We start from the raw sequence: 15076 nt of genomic DNA, 5'->3' as shown, positions 1-15076 counted from the left end.
TCAACATACATTTAAATGCATTAAATATATATGAAAAAGGAAAAAAGAAAAAGCTAGCTCAGCACCTTTAAATTTATTATTTAATTTTGCTTTTATTTTATTTAAAATTAAAAATATATATTCTCGTTGTTTTTCTGTAAAAAAACAGTTTATATATTTTAAAAAAAACAAAAAGAAATTGTCGTTTTCATAATTTTGTCAAAAATTAAGAGTAAAATATAATTCCAGTTTCTAGATTATCAGAATTTCTTTCAAAGAACCGTTGTAAAAGAAAATCCCGTTGCCCGGTTTCCTGCGTTTTTACGCTTTATCCACGGGAGTGTTTGTCACCAAATCCTTTATCCTGATAACACGTGTACAAATAACTGACATGTTTCTTATAGTTCATACGTGGAAATGCCCTATTGGGTAGAGTGGTAGTTGAAAAATTTGGTCGTTAGGAACCAACGGTCACCGTCTTTTCATTGACGTTTCCTATGACGTTGGTCCCTCCAATACTGGTTTCTTACTGGGGAAGATTCCCACGCGGTACTGATATGAGCCTCCACGTAACCTTATCTGGTTCTGTCGGTGGATAATTTTATTTCTTTTATTCTCAAGCTTACTCGTGGCAATTGTCGATTTAAAGGTACATCCAGTTCTCCGAATATCAAAACAATATTTTTAAAACAAATGTTTTCGGTTTTTTTTTTTAATCAACAAAGAAAGATTTTAATTAAGGAATATTCTTCGGCATTTAGAATGTTATTTATAATTTTACCCATTAGTAATTATTTTAATTTATTAAATCAAATAATTTGACTCGTTATATTGATAAAAATTTAATCTTCAATAGAAGTGAAAACTGACCAGAGTTGAGAGTCATTGATCGGTGTTGCTGCAATAAACTCTGACCGTCAGTCTACCTCAGCCAGCACCATTAAACTTCCAACATTTTTGTTTTTTGAATTTTTTAAAATTTTAAAAGAACATTTCAATATTCAGGGTTTTTTTATTTTTAAAATTCTGACTAAAATATATTTTTAAAAAATTTAATATATTCAATTTTTGTATTTCCGTACTTTTAGAATATTTTAGCTAATTTTATTATTTTATAATTTTATTCCTTTTAAGAATTTTTATAATGGTTTGAATTTTCTGAAAATTCACATTTAAATTAATTAATAAGGTGACAGGTATTTGTAGACAACGAAATTTTTGAATTAATTACAAAGTGATATGTGTCAAACCAAAGTTATCATGAGTCAAAGTCAGAGTTACCGTGACAAAAATGATGACATCACATACTATGTCATAAATATTTATTGTTAATTAATTTAAATTAATTAAAATATAAACAATAAAAAAGTTATATGATCACTAATTAAAAAAATAATTAAGTGATAATATTAAATTATTATGTTATTTCTAAATAATTAAATTAATAAAAAATACATAATAAATAAAAGATTTTAATTTTGTAAAACAACCAAATGAAAATGTTAAATTATACTAGAACTCTCTTTTATTCAAGTAATTGACATTATAACAAGGGTCGCCCCAAACAATTCTACACATATAAAAGTTCAAGAAGTCCAAAGAATATCCACAAAAACCTCTGAAGAAACTAAAGAATTTGAAGAAATTCTGAAGGACATCCCATTAGTTCTAAAGAAAAGTCCAAATTAGAATATTCCTACTATTTGATGTTGGATCCAAGAGTCTTCAAGACTTGATGTTGGATGGATAGTTTCGCTTCAAGGATCTTCTAGATTTGGTCTTGATATTGAAAAATGGGTTTTATCTTCTTTGTGCTAATGCAACCAAATTGAGAAAAGCCATGATTCAAGGGTCATCTAGACTTGTTATCCAGAGGATGTAAGATGCTTCAAGTTCTTGATAAATTTCTTAAGATTTTGAATAGAGCTTTGAGTATGCAAGATCTTTTCTTCAGAGACCTTTTGGATTTTTGAATTTGTGAATGTGTAGTGAATAGTTTGATGACGACCCCATTTTATAGACCAAAATTATTACCTCATCATTTATGTAACATTTTATTTTTAGTGGTTTCGAGACCACAATTTCAACCAGTGAATTGATAAATATTATTTATTTAATACTTACAAAGTTATTAGACTGTCGTATTAAAATTTAGTTTGGTAATTTTAACATTTGCTTAGTTAATTAAGGAAAAAAGACGAAATCGTAAAAGCTGCAAAAGTTAATCGTTATTAATTAAGGAAAGATAGATATGGTAATTTAAATATTTCATTTTTTTTAAATTCAAATTTTTAGTAAAATAAAATCAACTTAACATTTTTTTACATTAAATGATAAGTAGCTACCTACAGACTCATTTTATAGATGTTTTTCGACAAGTGGCACTTTGTAATTGGTCCAAAAATTTATTTATCTACAATATAATCTTGAATCTTCCGTACTAAACTAAAAGCAAAGAAAAAGCATTGCGATTAATTAAATTAAGTTCTTTGTTTGGGAAAAAAAGTGATGAAAAATTTTCTAAATTTCGTTTGACATGGAAGACAAAATTAATTCAATTATAATTATAATTATAATGATTTTTCTTTGTTTTGAGTTTAGCATGAAAACTTAAGATCATATAATCAAAATAAATTTGAGTTTCATAGACTATTATTAAAGATAAGTTATTTTAATTTATTTTTATTTGAAAACATAAAATAAAAATTTAAAATTAGAAGGACATTGAACTAATTAATTTCAATATTATGGTAATAAATTAGCTGACATTATCAAGGGATAATTTTTCTAATAATTTATTTAATTGAATTTTATGTTTCAAAATGTAAATTTCAATATTAAAAAATAAATTTAGAACTTTCGGCAATGAGGTAAATAAGTACAATTTAATTTTTTCTAAAATATAATTTTAGTTTCTATCACTTTTTTTACCCTCAAACATTACTTAAAAAATGGTATTTTTTTAGTGACCTAGAAGTTGGATTACCAATAAATGAAAGTGTAAACATGATATGACATGTATAGTTATTATCGACTAGTAATTTAATGGTTGGATGACTAAATTGAAAATACCCTAAAAATGGAGTGACGAAATTGTAATTATTTTATTTTGAGTGACCAAAATGAAAGTACCTTAAAAATTGGATGACAAACTAGATATTTTTTACCTTTATTTAAAAAAAAACTAATCTATTAAAGATTTGAAGTTTGGTGGAAAATACTTTAAAATCTCAATCTTCCTAATATAGTGTATTTAGTTAGGATGCTAAGTCAATCAATAAAATTAGTCTTAAAAATAATAAATATTAATACAATAAATTTTTTCTCTTTTATTTATATGAATTGTTTCAATAAAATAAAATAAAAAAAAATCAAATTCTAAGCATTGAATTTGGAATTATGCCAATCTCACCCAATAAATGCACTTTTTATTCTCGATTTTTGAAAAATTAATTTTCTTCCTAATAACAAAATTTCTTACGAATTTACTAATAATTTTTCTTAACAAAACCAAACCATTTATGAAATTCACATCATTTGCTTCAATTTTCCTTTCCTTTAATCAATAGATTCTCTCTCTCTTTCTTTTTTTTTTTTAAATTAAAAATAAAGTTACCTTAGGAATAAAGAGCTTTGGAGGTTTTGAATGAATGCTCTAGAAAGTAGAAACAAAGTTGAAGTTATATTTTACTCGTAATCCCTCTTAATTTTTAGATATGGACAATTATACCCTTTCCAAGGGAAGCGTGACTATCTATAAATTCGGATTTAAAGATACTATTAAATATGAAATATTTAGGTAATATATGATTAAATGCTTAAAATAACATATTTACTCAAACAAAATATTGGAGGGATGATCTTTTAATTTCCATCATTAGCTTTCCAATTTTTTTTTTCTTTTTTTCTCTCTCCTTAATCATAGTTTCCAATACTAAAGAAAAAATAAACAGAAGATATTATAAATATTTTTTAAAGATTTTTATTTAAATATTTATTTGTATTAAAAAATTAAAATTATTAGAAATAATTAGTAGAAATCGAATTGAGGAAATTTATCCAATATTAATGGAGATGATAATAATTTTTAAAATTATACATTTATAAGGTAACAAAATGAATGACGAAGACTGACAACTATGAAATGATAATGAATTTGACAACATCTATTCCATCTACTCTATTGTCATGCTAGGTTCAAGCAAAAATGTTTTGCTTTTTTTTCTTTTAATTGACTGAAAATGAATTTTTTTTTTGGTTGTAATTAGGGTATTCATCGTCAACAACAGTGATTAATTTTCTCACCATGGATGCTTTTTGAAGAGGTAAATGGCTAGTCATGAAATGTATTCTATTTACATGAGCAGAAATTAAACTCTCAACTACATAATTAAGAGATGAGGTGAGTAACTACCACATATCACATCTCAAGGTTGAAAATAAAATTTATAAATTTATTTTTGTTTATATATTTTTTAATATTTTAAATTCAAAGAGATAGTAAATGTATTTGATTATTTTAATATTTATTGGATTATGAAAAGTTGTGTGTAAAAAATTGTAAAAATATATTTGTTAAAAATTTATATATGAAATATATATTTTTGTTGAAATGGTGGAATTAGAAGTTGAAATGTCTTTGTCAATTCTAAATTTCATTATTTATGAATTTGTATTGATTTTATAAAAAAAATTTGAGAAGATAAAAATATATTTATAACAATAGAGTAAACTATAACATTGGTCACTCAACTATATGAAAGTTTTCGTTTTGAACACTAAATTATGAAAAGTTACAAGTTAGTCACTAAAACTTTCAATGTTGTTTTTTTAATCACTTATCCATTAACTCTTAACGGAATGGTAAGTAGCATTTACTAAGATAAATTCAATCCTCCTAATTATGCCATGTGAATTTTATAATTTCCACATAATTTTCTTGCTAAATGGAACTGTGTGTTTTGCACGAATAAAAATCATCTCTTTAGTTTCTTTCTCCTTCACCTTCTACTTGCTCTCCTCAAAGTTGATCAAAAAAGTTAAACTAAACCTAGAATTTGATACTCGTGAATTTCAGGCCACCGTACCCCAACCACAAGTCGATTCGAAACTTTGACCCCTAATAATTTTCATCTAAACTCTTCAAATCTAACCTTTGTATTATTCATAGCTAGATCGAATCATGACTCTTAAACTATTTGAGTTGACCTTCAAATGTTTCATTGCTAAGCTAACTTGAAGACATAGATATTATAGTAAAGAATGTAGTAAGTAATCTTCACCTTCAAGTTCTTTGCTTTTGACTTAAAAGAAAGAAGGACTTTCATTTAACTCCATTAATGCTCATAAATAGAAAATTTGTCAAGAATCATTCAAAGAAAAATAATTGCATTTACAATGAACAAAAAAAAAATCATTTTTCAAACTAATACTATAAATTTCATTTTTTTTGGTCTTAGACTTTTTTATTTTTCTATCAAATTTTCATTGTTCTCTGCAAGGTTTTTGAAATAAACATATGCACACACTCTTATAGTAATGATAATTGTATCACACCTTACATTTTTCTTCTAGCGTTTTCGAGTACTTAGGCACAAAATAGCTTTGAAACAGAGGTTGGATTTGAAGAGTTTTACGAGGAAAAACCTAATTTTTAGGGTTTCTGAGCATTCTAAAGTTCATAAATACATACTAGAAGAGGACTTAAGGGAGCACGCAAAGAAGAACAAAGAAATTACTTGAAGAACACCATTGGAAGCAACTCAGAAGCGGATCTCATTCAAGATTGAAGATCTCCATTTAATTTCTCTAGAAGTTTTATTGGGTTTCTTTATGTCTTGCTGCTATCTTAACATTGAGATGTTTTAATTCCAAATTATGAACTAAATTCCCTAGATACCTAGGGAAAATGAAACCTATGATGAATCTTATTATTTGAGCTCTGAATTACATGATAAATACTTGATTCTTGTTCTCAATTATGTATGCTTATTTCATGTTTTAATATTTTCAAGATATTAATTCATGTTAAATGTGCTTATCTCAGTGGAGCAAAAGTCTCTGTTTAAGAGTAAATCTAGTATAATTGAGTGGAGTTGCATGCAATTCTAGAAATAGGACGACATAAATCTATCGGATTAGAGTCAAATTTAATAAGAGAACTCATAGATCGAGTTAATGCGACAATAGGGGCTTTAATTAGAAAGAGATTTCAATTAATCAACCTAGAGTTAGTTGTTCTTACTCTCGAAAAAGATGTTAACATAATTTAGGGATTTCTACAGATCAAGGCACAAGTGAATAAATCGTTTAATTCAGATTCAGAATAATAAGTGAAGTCTAGGTGGATTCTTTCCTAGGTATTGTTTATCTCATTGGTTTTATTCGATTATTTTCCTAATTCACTCTCTGTTGCGTTCTTAATAATTAGTTTAGTAAATTTAGATTAAAAATAATCATCCCAATTTACCGGCTAAATAATAGAAAAATAGTAATTACTAGTACTTTTAGTCCTCGTGGATACGATATTCGCTACTCACCTTAATTATACTATTGCTTAATAGGTGTGCTTGCCTTTATCGTAATTATAGTTAGTTTAGTAACCATCAACACTTTTATAGTAATGATAATCGTATCACACCTTACATTTTTCTTCTAGTGTTTTCGAGTACTTAGGAACAAAATAGCTTTGAAACAGAGGTTGGATTTGAAGAGTTTAGGTGAAAATTACCATGGGTCGAAGTTTTGGATCAACTTGTGATGGAGGTATGGTGGCTTGAAATTTGTGGGTGTCAAAGTTTGGGTTTAGTTTAACTTTCTAATCAACTTTGGAGAGAGCATTAAAGGGTAAAGGAGAAAGATGGTGAAGAAATGATTTTTATTGGTGTAAAACGCATTGTTTCATTTAATATGGAAATTAGAAAATTCACATAGCATATTTAGGTGGATTAAATTTATCTTAGTTAGCGCGATGCGACCATTTCATTAAGAGTTAACAAATGGCTAAAAAGAGTAATCTTAAAAAATTTTAGTGACTAAATTATAACTTTTTATAATTTAGTGATCAAAATAAAAAATTATATATAGTTAGTGATGAATGTTATAGCTTACCTATAATAAAATTTAGTTTATAAAAAATACGATATTTAAATCATTTCTCGATTTAATTAGAACTTATTGATGATTTAAACAAAATAATAATATAAATAAGTTGTTATCGAATTTGAATAGCAGTTTTATACTTTTGTAAATTTATTAAATTTAAATGGAACCATATTTATTGAGACTGATTTTGTTAGTATTGTTTATTATTTTTTGGAATTTAATAAAATGAATTAATTCTTTGAAAAATATATGTAAAATTATCGATGTGGCATCCTTTTCAATCTAGTCAAAACAAAATACCAAGATTTAAGGAGCCTCTATATTTTACACTTGTCGATCCTTCTGGACTTTCAAACTTTTGACATGATTGATGACATAATAGAAAGTATCTTGGATAATCTAAAGTAAATTTCATTTAATAAAGAGTATGACCCACACTATTCAATAAAATTAATTAAATAAAGCAAATTTCAAATCACCCCCTCGCTTTTTTATTTTTTTTTAAATTTCTTTTTAAATTTAATATTTCCTTCCTTTTTTCCTGCAAATGAAACTTCTCCTCAACTTCGCTCTGAATTAAGCCTATAAATTAGAGCATTGGCCAGTTCGATTGAGCAACCAAAGCAAGCAAATTTTAAAGCTTTTAAAAACACAAAATCAAAGCAAACTATTTTCACTGATTTTTATTTTTCCTTTTCAAAATCTCAGTTTTTTTCTTACCTCATTCAATTGACTGTTTCGATCTCTTTTGATTTCTTAAAACAAAACAGCAAAAACCCTTTTTTTTATTTGGTTTGGTTTTTCATTATGGCTCCAAGCTTGACGAAGGTTAGTTCTGGTGTTTCAGGCCTAGTTGATGGCCATAACAACCAGTCATTAATCTCACTGGAAGGCTCAAACTTCATTGCCAATGGCCACGTTTTTCTCACTGATGTCCCTGCTAACATCACTGTTACTCCTTCCCCTTATGTTTCCACCACTGACAAATCAATTCCCAGTGTTGGATCCTTTGTAGGGTTCGGCACTGTTGAATCGGACAGCCGCCATGTTGTTCCCATTGGGAAGCTGAAGAACATCAAGTTTATGAGCATTTTCAGGTTCAAAGTCTGGTGGACCACTCATTGGGTTGGTTCCAACGGGAGCGACCTTGAAAACGAAACTCAAATGGTGATCCTCGATAGATCAGACTCCGGCAGGCCTTATGTCCTCCTCCTCCCTCTCATCGAAGGCCCTTTCAGGGCTTCGCTTCAGCCCGGAACAGACAACAACGTCGACGTTTGTGTCGAAAGCGGCTCGACGAAGGTGGCTGCAGCCAGCTTCCGGAGTGTTGTTTACGTTCACATCGGCGAAGATCCGTTCATTTTGGTGAAGGATGCCATGAAAGTGATTAGGACTCACCTTGGAACCTTCAAGTTGTTAGAAGAGAAAACCCCACCAGGGATCGTGGACAAATTTGGTTGGTGCACGTGGGACGCATTTTACCTTACCGTGCACCCTCAAGGTGTTTGGGAAGGTGTGAAAGGTCTTGTCGACGGTGGGTGCCCACCAGGGCTGGTGCTGATTGATGATGGGTGGCAATCCATTAGCCATGATGAGGACCCCATCACTAAAGAAGGCATGAATTGTACCGTGGCCGGGGAGCAAATGCCATGCAGGCTCTTGAAGTTTCAAGAGAATTACAAGTTTAGGGACTATGTTAGCCCAAGGAGTTTGGCTAATGGTTCCACTAATAAGGGCATGGGTGCCTTTATCAAGGATCTTAAGGAGGAATTCAACACTGTAGACTTTGTTTATGTGTGGCATGCCCTGTGTGGATATTGGGGTGGTTTAAGGCCTAATGTCCCTGGATTGCCGGAAACCAAGGTTATTAAGCCGGAATTGTCTCCGGGATTGAAGAAAACGATGGAGGATCTTGCCGTCGATAAGATTGTCAATATTGGTATCGGATTAGTGCCGCCGGAGATGGCTGATCAACTTTATGAAGGAATTCATTCTCATTTGGAAAATGTTGGAATTGACGGAGTTAAAGTTGACGTGATTCATGTAAGTGATTACTACTATTATTTTTAATTAAAAGAATTTAATTTATTTTAAAATATTTAGATGTAATTGTTTCTTAAAAGAATGATTTTTTTTTAAATATGAGTTTTAATAGGTATCCAAGATTTCTAGAAAATTCATGAAAATAAAAAATTGAAAGTGTCTATGCTATGACCGACCAAATCTTAATCCTTTACTTTTTCTCTTTTTTTTTTTTTACTTTGACTAGAGTTTTAATATACAGACAAAATTTCGGTTTGGTTCAGTTACTTTGACATATTTCACATTTGGTCGGCACGTAACTGCTCCTAATAATTTTATTTGCCACACGTTATTTTTGGTCATTTCTCAACAAATCTTTGTCACAAAATTTTAAAACAAATATTTTTTTTTACATCTTTTAATCTGATTTTATCATAATTTAAATATTTAATTATGTTGTTTTCTTTTTGAAACAGCTGTTGGAAATGCTGTGTGAAAACTATGGTGGAAGAGTTGATCTTGCAAAAGCTTATTATAAAGCTTTAACAGATTCAGTTAAAAAGCATTTCAAAGGCAATGGTGTTATTGCCAGTATGGAACACTGCAACGATTTCATGTTTCTTGGAACAGAAGCCATTTGTCTTGGTCGTGTCGGTAAGTAATTAATTGACAAATATATGTTTCTTCATCTAATCAAGACATAAATGTATAATTAATGTAGCATTGGGACATTGCCTGTTTTCTGGGTAAGCTTGATTTTGACATAAATAAATAAATAAATAATAATTAATTTGTATTAAAGGCTTGTGTTCATTAAATTTTGGGCTTTGGGCCTGGTTGATCTAATTTGATGGTTTGTTTGCTTGTATAGGGGACGATTTTTGGTGCACTGATCCATCAGGTGACCCTAATGGGACATTTTGGCTCCAAGGTTGTCACATGGTGCACTGTGCTTACAACAGTTTATGGATGGGCAACTTTATCCACCCTGATTGGGACATGTTCCAGTCCTCCCACCCTTGTGCTGAGTTCCACGCTGCTTCAAGGGCCATCTCCGGTGGCCCAATTTACATCAGCGACACTGTTGGCAACCACAACTTTGCTCTCCTCAAACGCCTCGTTTTACCCGATGGTTCGATCCTCCGCTGCCAATACTACGCTCTTCCAACCAGGGATTGCCTATTTGAGGACCCTCTCCATGATGGCAAAACCATGCTCAAAATCTGGAACTTGAATAAGGTCAGTCATTTAAGGATTGAAAATGGACTTGATATATTTTTTATCCAAACTTCTTAAATATAACGATTTTGCTTTCTGTATTTTACAGTATACTGGTGTGATTGGCGCATTTAACTGCCAAGGAGGCGGATGGTGCCGAGAAACTAGAAGAAACCAATGCTTTTCCGAGTTTTCGCATACGGTAAAGGCCGAGATGAATCCAAAGAACATTGAGTGGAACAGTGGAAAGAACCCAATTTCCATTGAAGATGTCCAAGTATTCGCCATGTATTTTTCTCAGTCCAAGAAACTAGTCCTCTCAAAACCGGCTGAAAACATGGAAATCTCGCTGAAACCATTCGATTTCGAGCTTATAACCGTATCGCCGGTCACTGTGTTTGGTAGAAAATCAGTCCAATTCGCCCCTATTGGACTAGTGAACATGCTGAATGCCGGTGGTGCCATCCAGTCATTAGCCTACAATGAAAGCTCAGTTCGAATTGAATTGAAGGGAGCCGGTGAAATGAGAGCCTTTGCTTCGAACAAGCCGACAGCTTGCAAAATTGATGGGAAAGATGTTGGGTTTGAGTTCGAGAACAACATGGTCATTGTTCATGTTCCATGGCCAGCTCCTTCTGGTTTATCCACATTAGAGTATCTGTTTTAAGTTACTGACTTATTGACTTCGTAGAATAACTCTGTAATGACATTTCAATTCCAAATGAGTGAAAACTTTTAAGACTACGTAAGAATTGAAGTTAATTGGATTATAATATACAAGTATTTTTTCTCTTTACGCTTGCTCTTCAACAATTTTCCTCTAGCTTTGCCTATGTTTTCACATTTTTCAATTATGCTATTGGTATAGTAAGCTAATTGATATTATTAAAATTATCAAAAATATTTATTTCTTTAAACAAATTCAGTCAAATAATAATATAACGTAAGATTAATTATTATTTTTTATTTTTTTAATAAAAAGACTTCTCATTTTCTTGAGAAATTCCATTATTTAAAAAAAATGATATTCTTAAAAAATTTAATTATATATGTATACATGTATACATGTATTATAGGCATAACCAATGTATATGTATGTATATTATTACTGATATTAAATCAATAAATTATTTTTTATATTTAAAAAAGAAATATTCAGAAAAACTAAAAATTTCAGCCCATAACCCAACCCAACAGATAAAGAAAAGAGAGAGAGAGATTAGTCCATATCCATCAAGAAGGGGAAAAGAAAAAGAAAAACAAAAAAGGAAATCTTTTTCTTTTTGGTCAAATAATTTTCTCGAAAATCCCATCTTTTTTTCTCACAATCCCAGAACCCCAAACTACCAAAATTCTTCTTCATCCGTCAAGAAAAATAACCCTTTTTTCCTCTTCACATAAAGTATAAGTTGAAGAGTTTTCAATCGATGAATACATCTCAGTTCATGGACAAGCAAATAATGGACTTAACTTTATCTTCTTCTTCACCTCCCCATAATTCCCACAAAGATTTCATCGATCTGATGAGTCACCCACAAAACGAAGATAATCACAATCAACTCTCTGGGTTTAGCGCTAGCAGTAACGGGGCTAGCAAGGTGGAGATGTTACCCGACTATGATTTCCAACCGATCAGACCCGTTTCAACCTGTCTTGATGCTGCTGGAGTTTTTAGTAATCCCAGGTCTTGGAGTTCGATCGATTCTAAAGCTAAGGTATATGTTAGGCCTCCTTTGTTTTTCACTTCTTCTTGTTGATTAAAAATTTGGGTTTTCTGGGAGTTGGATTTTTTGTCGTTAATTTTATGTTTTAGTTCGATCAGTAGATTTTCGGCTATGACCTTAAATTTCTTGATAATTTTCGATCAATTTTTGTGCCGTTTTCTCAGTGAATTGTGGTTTGACTAGTAATTTTGTGAGTTTGAACTTAATTTCTTTGTGGGTTATTTAGTATAATGTAGTGTAGTTTGATTAATAAATTTTTGGCTGGTATCATCTTGATTTCTTAGTATATAAGTTATGAAATTCACTTGGGTTGTTTTCCATTGCATTACTGTTTACTTGATTTTTTTTCCCTTGGTATTGGACAGAATTATGGTTCTCTTGATTCCCTTGAACCTGCGAAAGGCGTTTTGGACAAGGACCGAAGTGCCTCCGACACATCAATTTTGGCTGAGATCGATCGAACCATGAAGAAACATACCGATAATCTGATGCATATGATGGAAAAAGTAAGTGATCGATTGACTCAGCTGGAGAGTAGAACTCGTCACCTCGAGAATTCTTTGGATGATTTGAAGGTGTCTGTAGGAAACAATCACGGAAGCACTGATAGGAAAATGAAACAGCTGGAAAATATTTTGACCGAGGTATTTTCTTAAAACAATCTTCTTCCTTGGTGGTTTGTTGTGGCTGCCTTTGGTATATAAAGGTAGAACTATAGTGCATTGGGCGTCTTGTGAGCTCAAGTCAAAAGCTTTATATGTAGCTCGGATTTTTATTCTTTATGAAATTGATTCAGTCTGTTTAATCAATGTTTTTGACTGTTTCACTCAAATGAACTGGTTTTGATAAAAAAAAATTAATACTTGATGATTCATTATCTGGGAATGTTTGATCAGTTCAGTTATAGAAGTTAAGCAGAACAAATGTTATTAAGTTGTAGTAGTCAAGTTTGTCTTTTCTATGTTCTTGGTTTGATTAAATTGTAACCTGAACAAGTTATATTATGCAATCTGGAAATGTCTTTATACATTAGCAAAGTGGGAAACACGTATCTAGATCCCAAAACGAATGTAGATTTCAGTCAAACCTTAATGGCCGATTTTAATGGCTCTTCAGTAAACTTGCCAGGAGGAATAGTCTTCTCGTACCATGTGAAACTGAGTTGCGTAACCTATGAAGGTCCTGTTGAGGTTTTATAATAAGGTTATTGTGGAAGTATGAAATATTGTCATCTATATTTGGGATTTGTTGTAGGTTTTATCATGGACTGGTTTGTGTTTATTTGATGTTCTTGATCAATTGTATGCAGGTGCAAACCGGGGTTCATGATTTAAAAGAAAAGCAAGAGATAATGGAAGCTCAGTTGCAGCTTGCAAAGCTGGAGGTGAGCAAGGTAGAGCAGCCATCTGAAACCCAGAATACTGTGCGGACAGAATCCGTTCAGCAAGTTGCATCTGCTCCTTTTCAATCTCACCAACAGCTTCCCCTGGCTGCCTCTTTCCCGCAATCACTTCCTTCTGTTCCTCCTCCAGCTCTTCCCCAGCCGAGTTTGCCACCACCGGTTCAGCATGCGAACCAGTTCCCTCAGAGCCATGTTCCTTCTGTTCCTCAGCAAGACCCTTACTATCCACCGCCTGGTCAAACTCAAGAGACTCCTAGTCAGCAATTTCCAATGCCACCTACTCAGCAACCACAGCTCCCTCCTGCAACACCACCTCATCAACCATATCAACCAGCACCTCCACCGCAATATTCTCAACCTCCGCAGCCCCTTCAACTACAACCTTCTGTAGGCCACCATCCGGAAGAGGCACCTTACCCCCTTTCTCAGATCTATCCACCGAATCTGCGCCAGCCACCTTCTCAACCACCCAGTGGTGGTCCTCCCTCTCAACAATATTATGGGGCTCCGCCCCAGTTGCGTGAGCCATCACCATCCAGCAGGCCTGGTCCAGGCTTTTCTACCGGATATATCCCACAATCTGGTCCAAGTGAACCCTATGCTTATGGTGGATCACCTTCACAATATGGCAGTGGCAACCCAATGAAAATGCAGCAACTCCCATCTTCTCCCATGGGACAAAATTCTGGAAGCGGTTACCCACAGCTTCCTACTGCTAAGATATTACCGCATGCATTGCCCACCGCTTCTGGGGTCAGTGGTGGATCCAGTCCTTCTGGACCTGGTAACAGGGTTCCCATTGATGATGTGATTGACAAAGTAACCACCATGGGATTCCCCAGAGATCATGTTAGAGCAACTGTTAGAAAGTTAACAGAGAATGGCCAGTCTGTTGACCTCAATGTGGTGTTGGATAAGCTAATGAATGATAGCGACGTACAGCCACCGCGAGGGTGGTTTGGCCGGTAACCTGGCATCACCGATTCATTCATGCTGATGTATAGTGTGTGTTTTATCGCTTGATTCTCGTTGAACTTGTTTGGAGCTTAGTTGCCATATTTCACCCCACATGCTGCTTCGCTCTTGTTTCTGAACTTTAAATTGTTTTCTTAGCTTAAACTTGAATTGTTTCAATTTGTGTTTTTCAGCGTCATGCTTTTATATATTTGTGTATTCTTGCAATAATTTTAATTAAGTTGCCCAAGTTTTTTCATTTTGTTGGAAATGAATTTGTATTGTTTTTTTCCTTATTGGATTAAAATATAAAAAATCCTGAATTGTATCACTTTTCCAAACAAGTGTTCATAATATTATTGAACATGTACAGGGTTAGGATTTGGCAAAATTGCAGATTCTTGTACTAAGAATTAGATTGTATTTATGTTCTTTATGTAAAAAAAAGACAAACTAGTTCTTATATGTTTGATCAAAGAGCAAATTGGTTCATTCGAATTTTCTTCCACTTTTACTGGTAAGAACTATTCCTTGTATGTTAGCATGTGACCAAAAAACAAAAAAACTATTCCTTCCAATAAATTTGCTCTCTGATTAATTTGTCTATTTTTTTAATAGAGGAGAAAATGTAATTTAATTCTTAATATAAGGACTTCCATGATACTTTTACTGG

At 32.1% G+C, this 15076-nt stretch overlaps 2 protein-coding genes across 2 annotated transcripts; both read left to right on the top strand.

Annotated features, from left to right (window-relative positions):
• The first annotated feature begins 7604 nt into the window (after nucleotides 1-7604).
• On the top strand, nucleotides 7605-11119 carry LOC121229581 (probable galactinol--sucrose galactosyltransferase 5). Its single transcript, XM_041114231.1, has 4 exons — nucleotides 7605-9126; nucleotides 9582-9759; nucleotides 9977-10344; nucleotides 10433-11119. Exons 1-4 carry the CDS (start codon nucleotides 7891-7893, stop codon nucleotides 10988-10990), a joined length of 2340 nt encoding a protein of 779 aa, XP_040970165.1. The 5' UTR covers nucleotides 7605-7890; the 3' UTR covers nucleotides 10991-11119.
• A 435-nt stretch (nucleotides 11120-11554) lies between these two features.
• LOC107944966 (protein tfg-1) lies at nucleotides 11555-14662 on the top strand. Its single transcript, XM_041114229.1, has 3 exons — nucleotides 11555-12038; nucleotides 12413-12691; nucleotides 13357-14662. The coding sequence occupies exons 1-3, from the start codon at nucleotides 11751-11753 to the stop codon at nucleotides 14416-14418; spliced, it is 1629 nt and encodes a 542-aa protein (XP_040970163.1). The 5' UTR covers nucleotides 11555-11750; the 3' UTR covers nucleotides 14419-14662.
• The last annotated feature ends 414 nt before the right edge of the window (nucleotides 14663-15076 follow it).

The sequence above is a fragment of the Gossypium hirsutum genome, chromosome A05 (genome assembly GCF_007990345.1).
Source record: "Gossypium hirsutum isolate 1008001.06 chromosome A05, Gossypium_hirsutum_v2.1, whole genome shotgun sequence".
Taxonomy (NCBI): domain Eukaryota; kingdom Viridiplantae; phylum Streptophyta; class Magnoliopsida; order Malvales; family Malvaceae; genus Gossypium; species Gossypium hirsutum.
The sequence above is the reverse complement of the archived record's forward strand: the minus strand, read 5'-3'. Positions and strand labels throughout refer to the sequence as shown.

Coding starts and splice junctions, on each gene's coding strand:
- LOC121229581 (XM_041114231.1), top strand. CDS start 7,891: ATGGCTCCAAGCTTGACGAAGGTTAGTTCTGGTGTTTCAGGCCTAGTT. Junction 9,127..9,581: donor TTAAAGTTGACGTGATTCAT/GTAAGTGATTAC, acceptor TTTTTGAAACAG/CTGTTGGAAATGCTGTGTGA. Junction 10,345..10,432: donor AAATCTGGAACTTGAATAAG/GTCAGTCATTTA, acceptor TGTATTTTACAG/TATACTGGTGTGATTGGCGC.
- LOC107944966 (XM_041114229.1), top strand. CDS start 11,751: ATGAATACATCTCAGTTCATGGACAAGCAAATAATGGACTTAACTTTA. Junction 12,039..12,412: donor CGATCGATTCTAAAGCTAAG/GTATATGTTAGG, acceptor GGTATTGGACAG/AATTATGGTTCTCTTGATTC. Junction 12,692..13,356: donor TGGAAAATATTTTGACCGAG/GTATTTTCTTAA, acceptor AATTGTATGCAG/GTGCAAACCGGGGTTCATGA.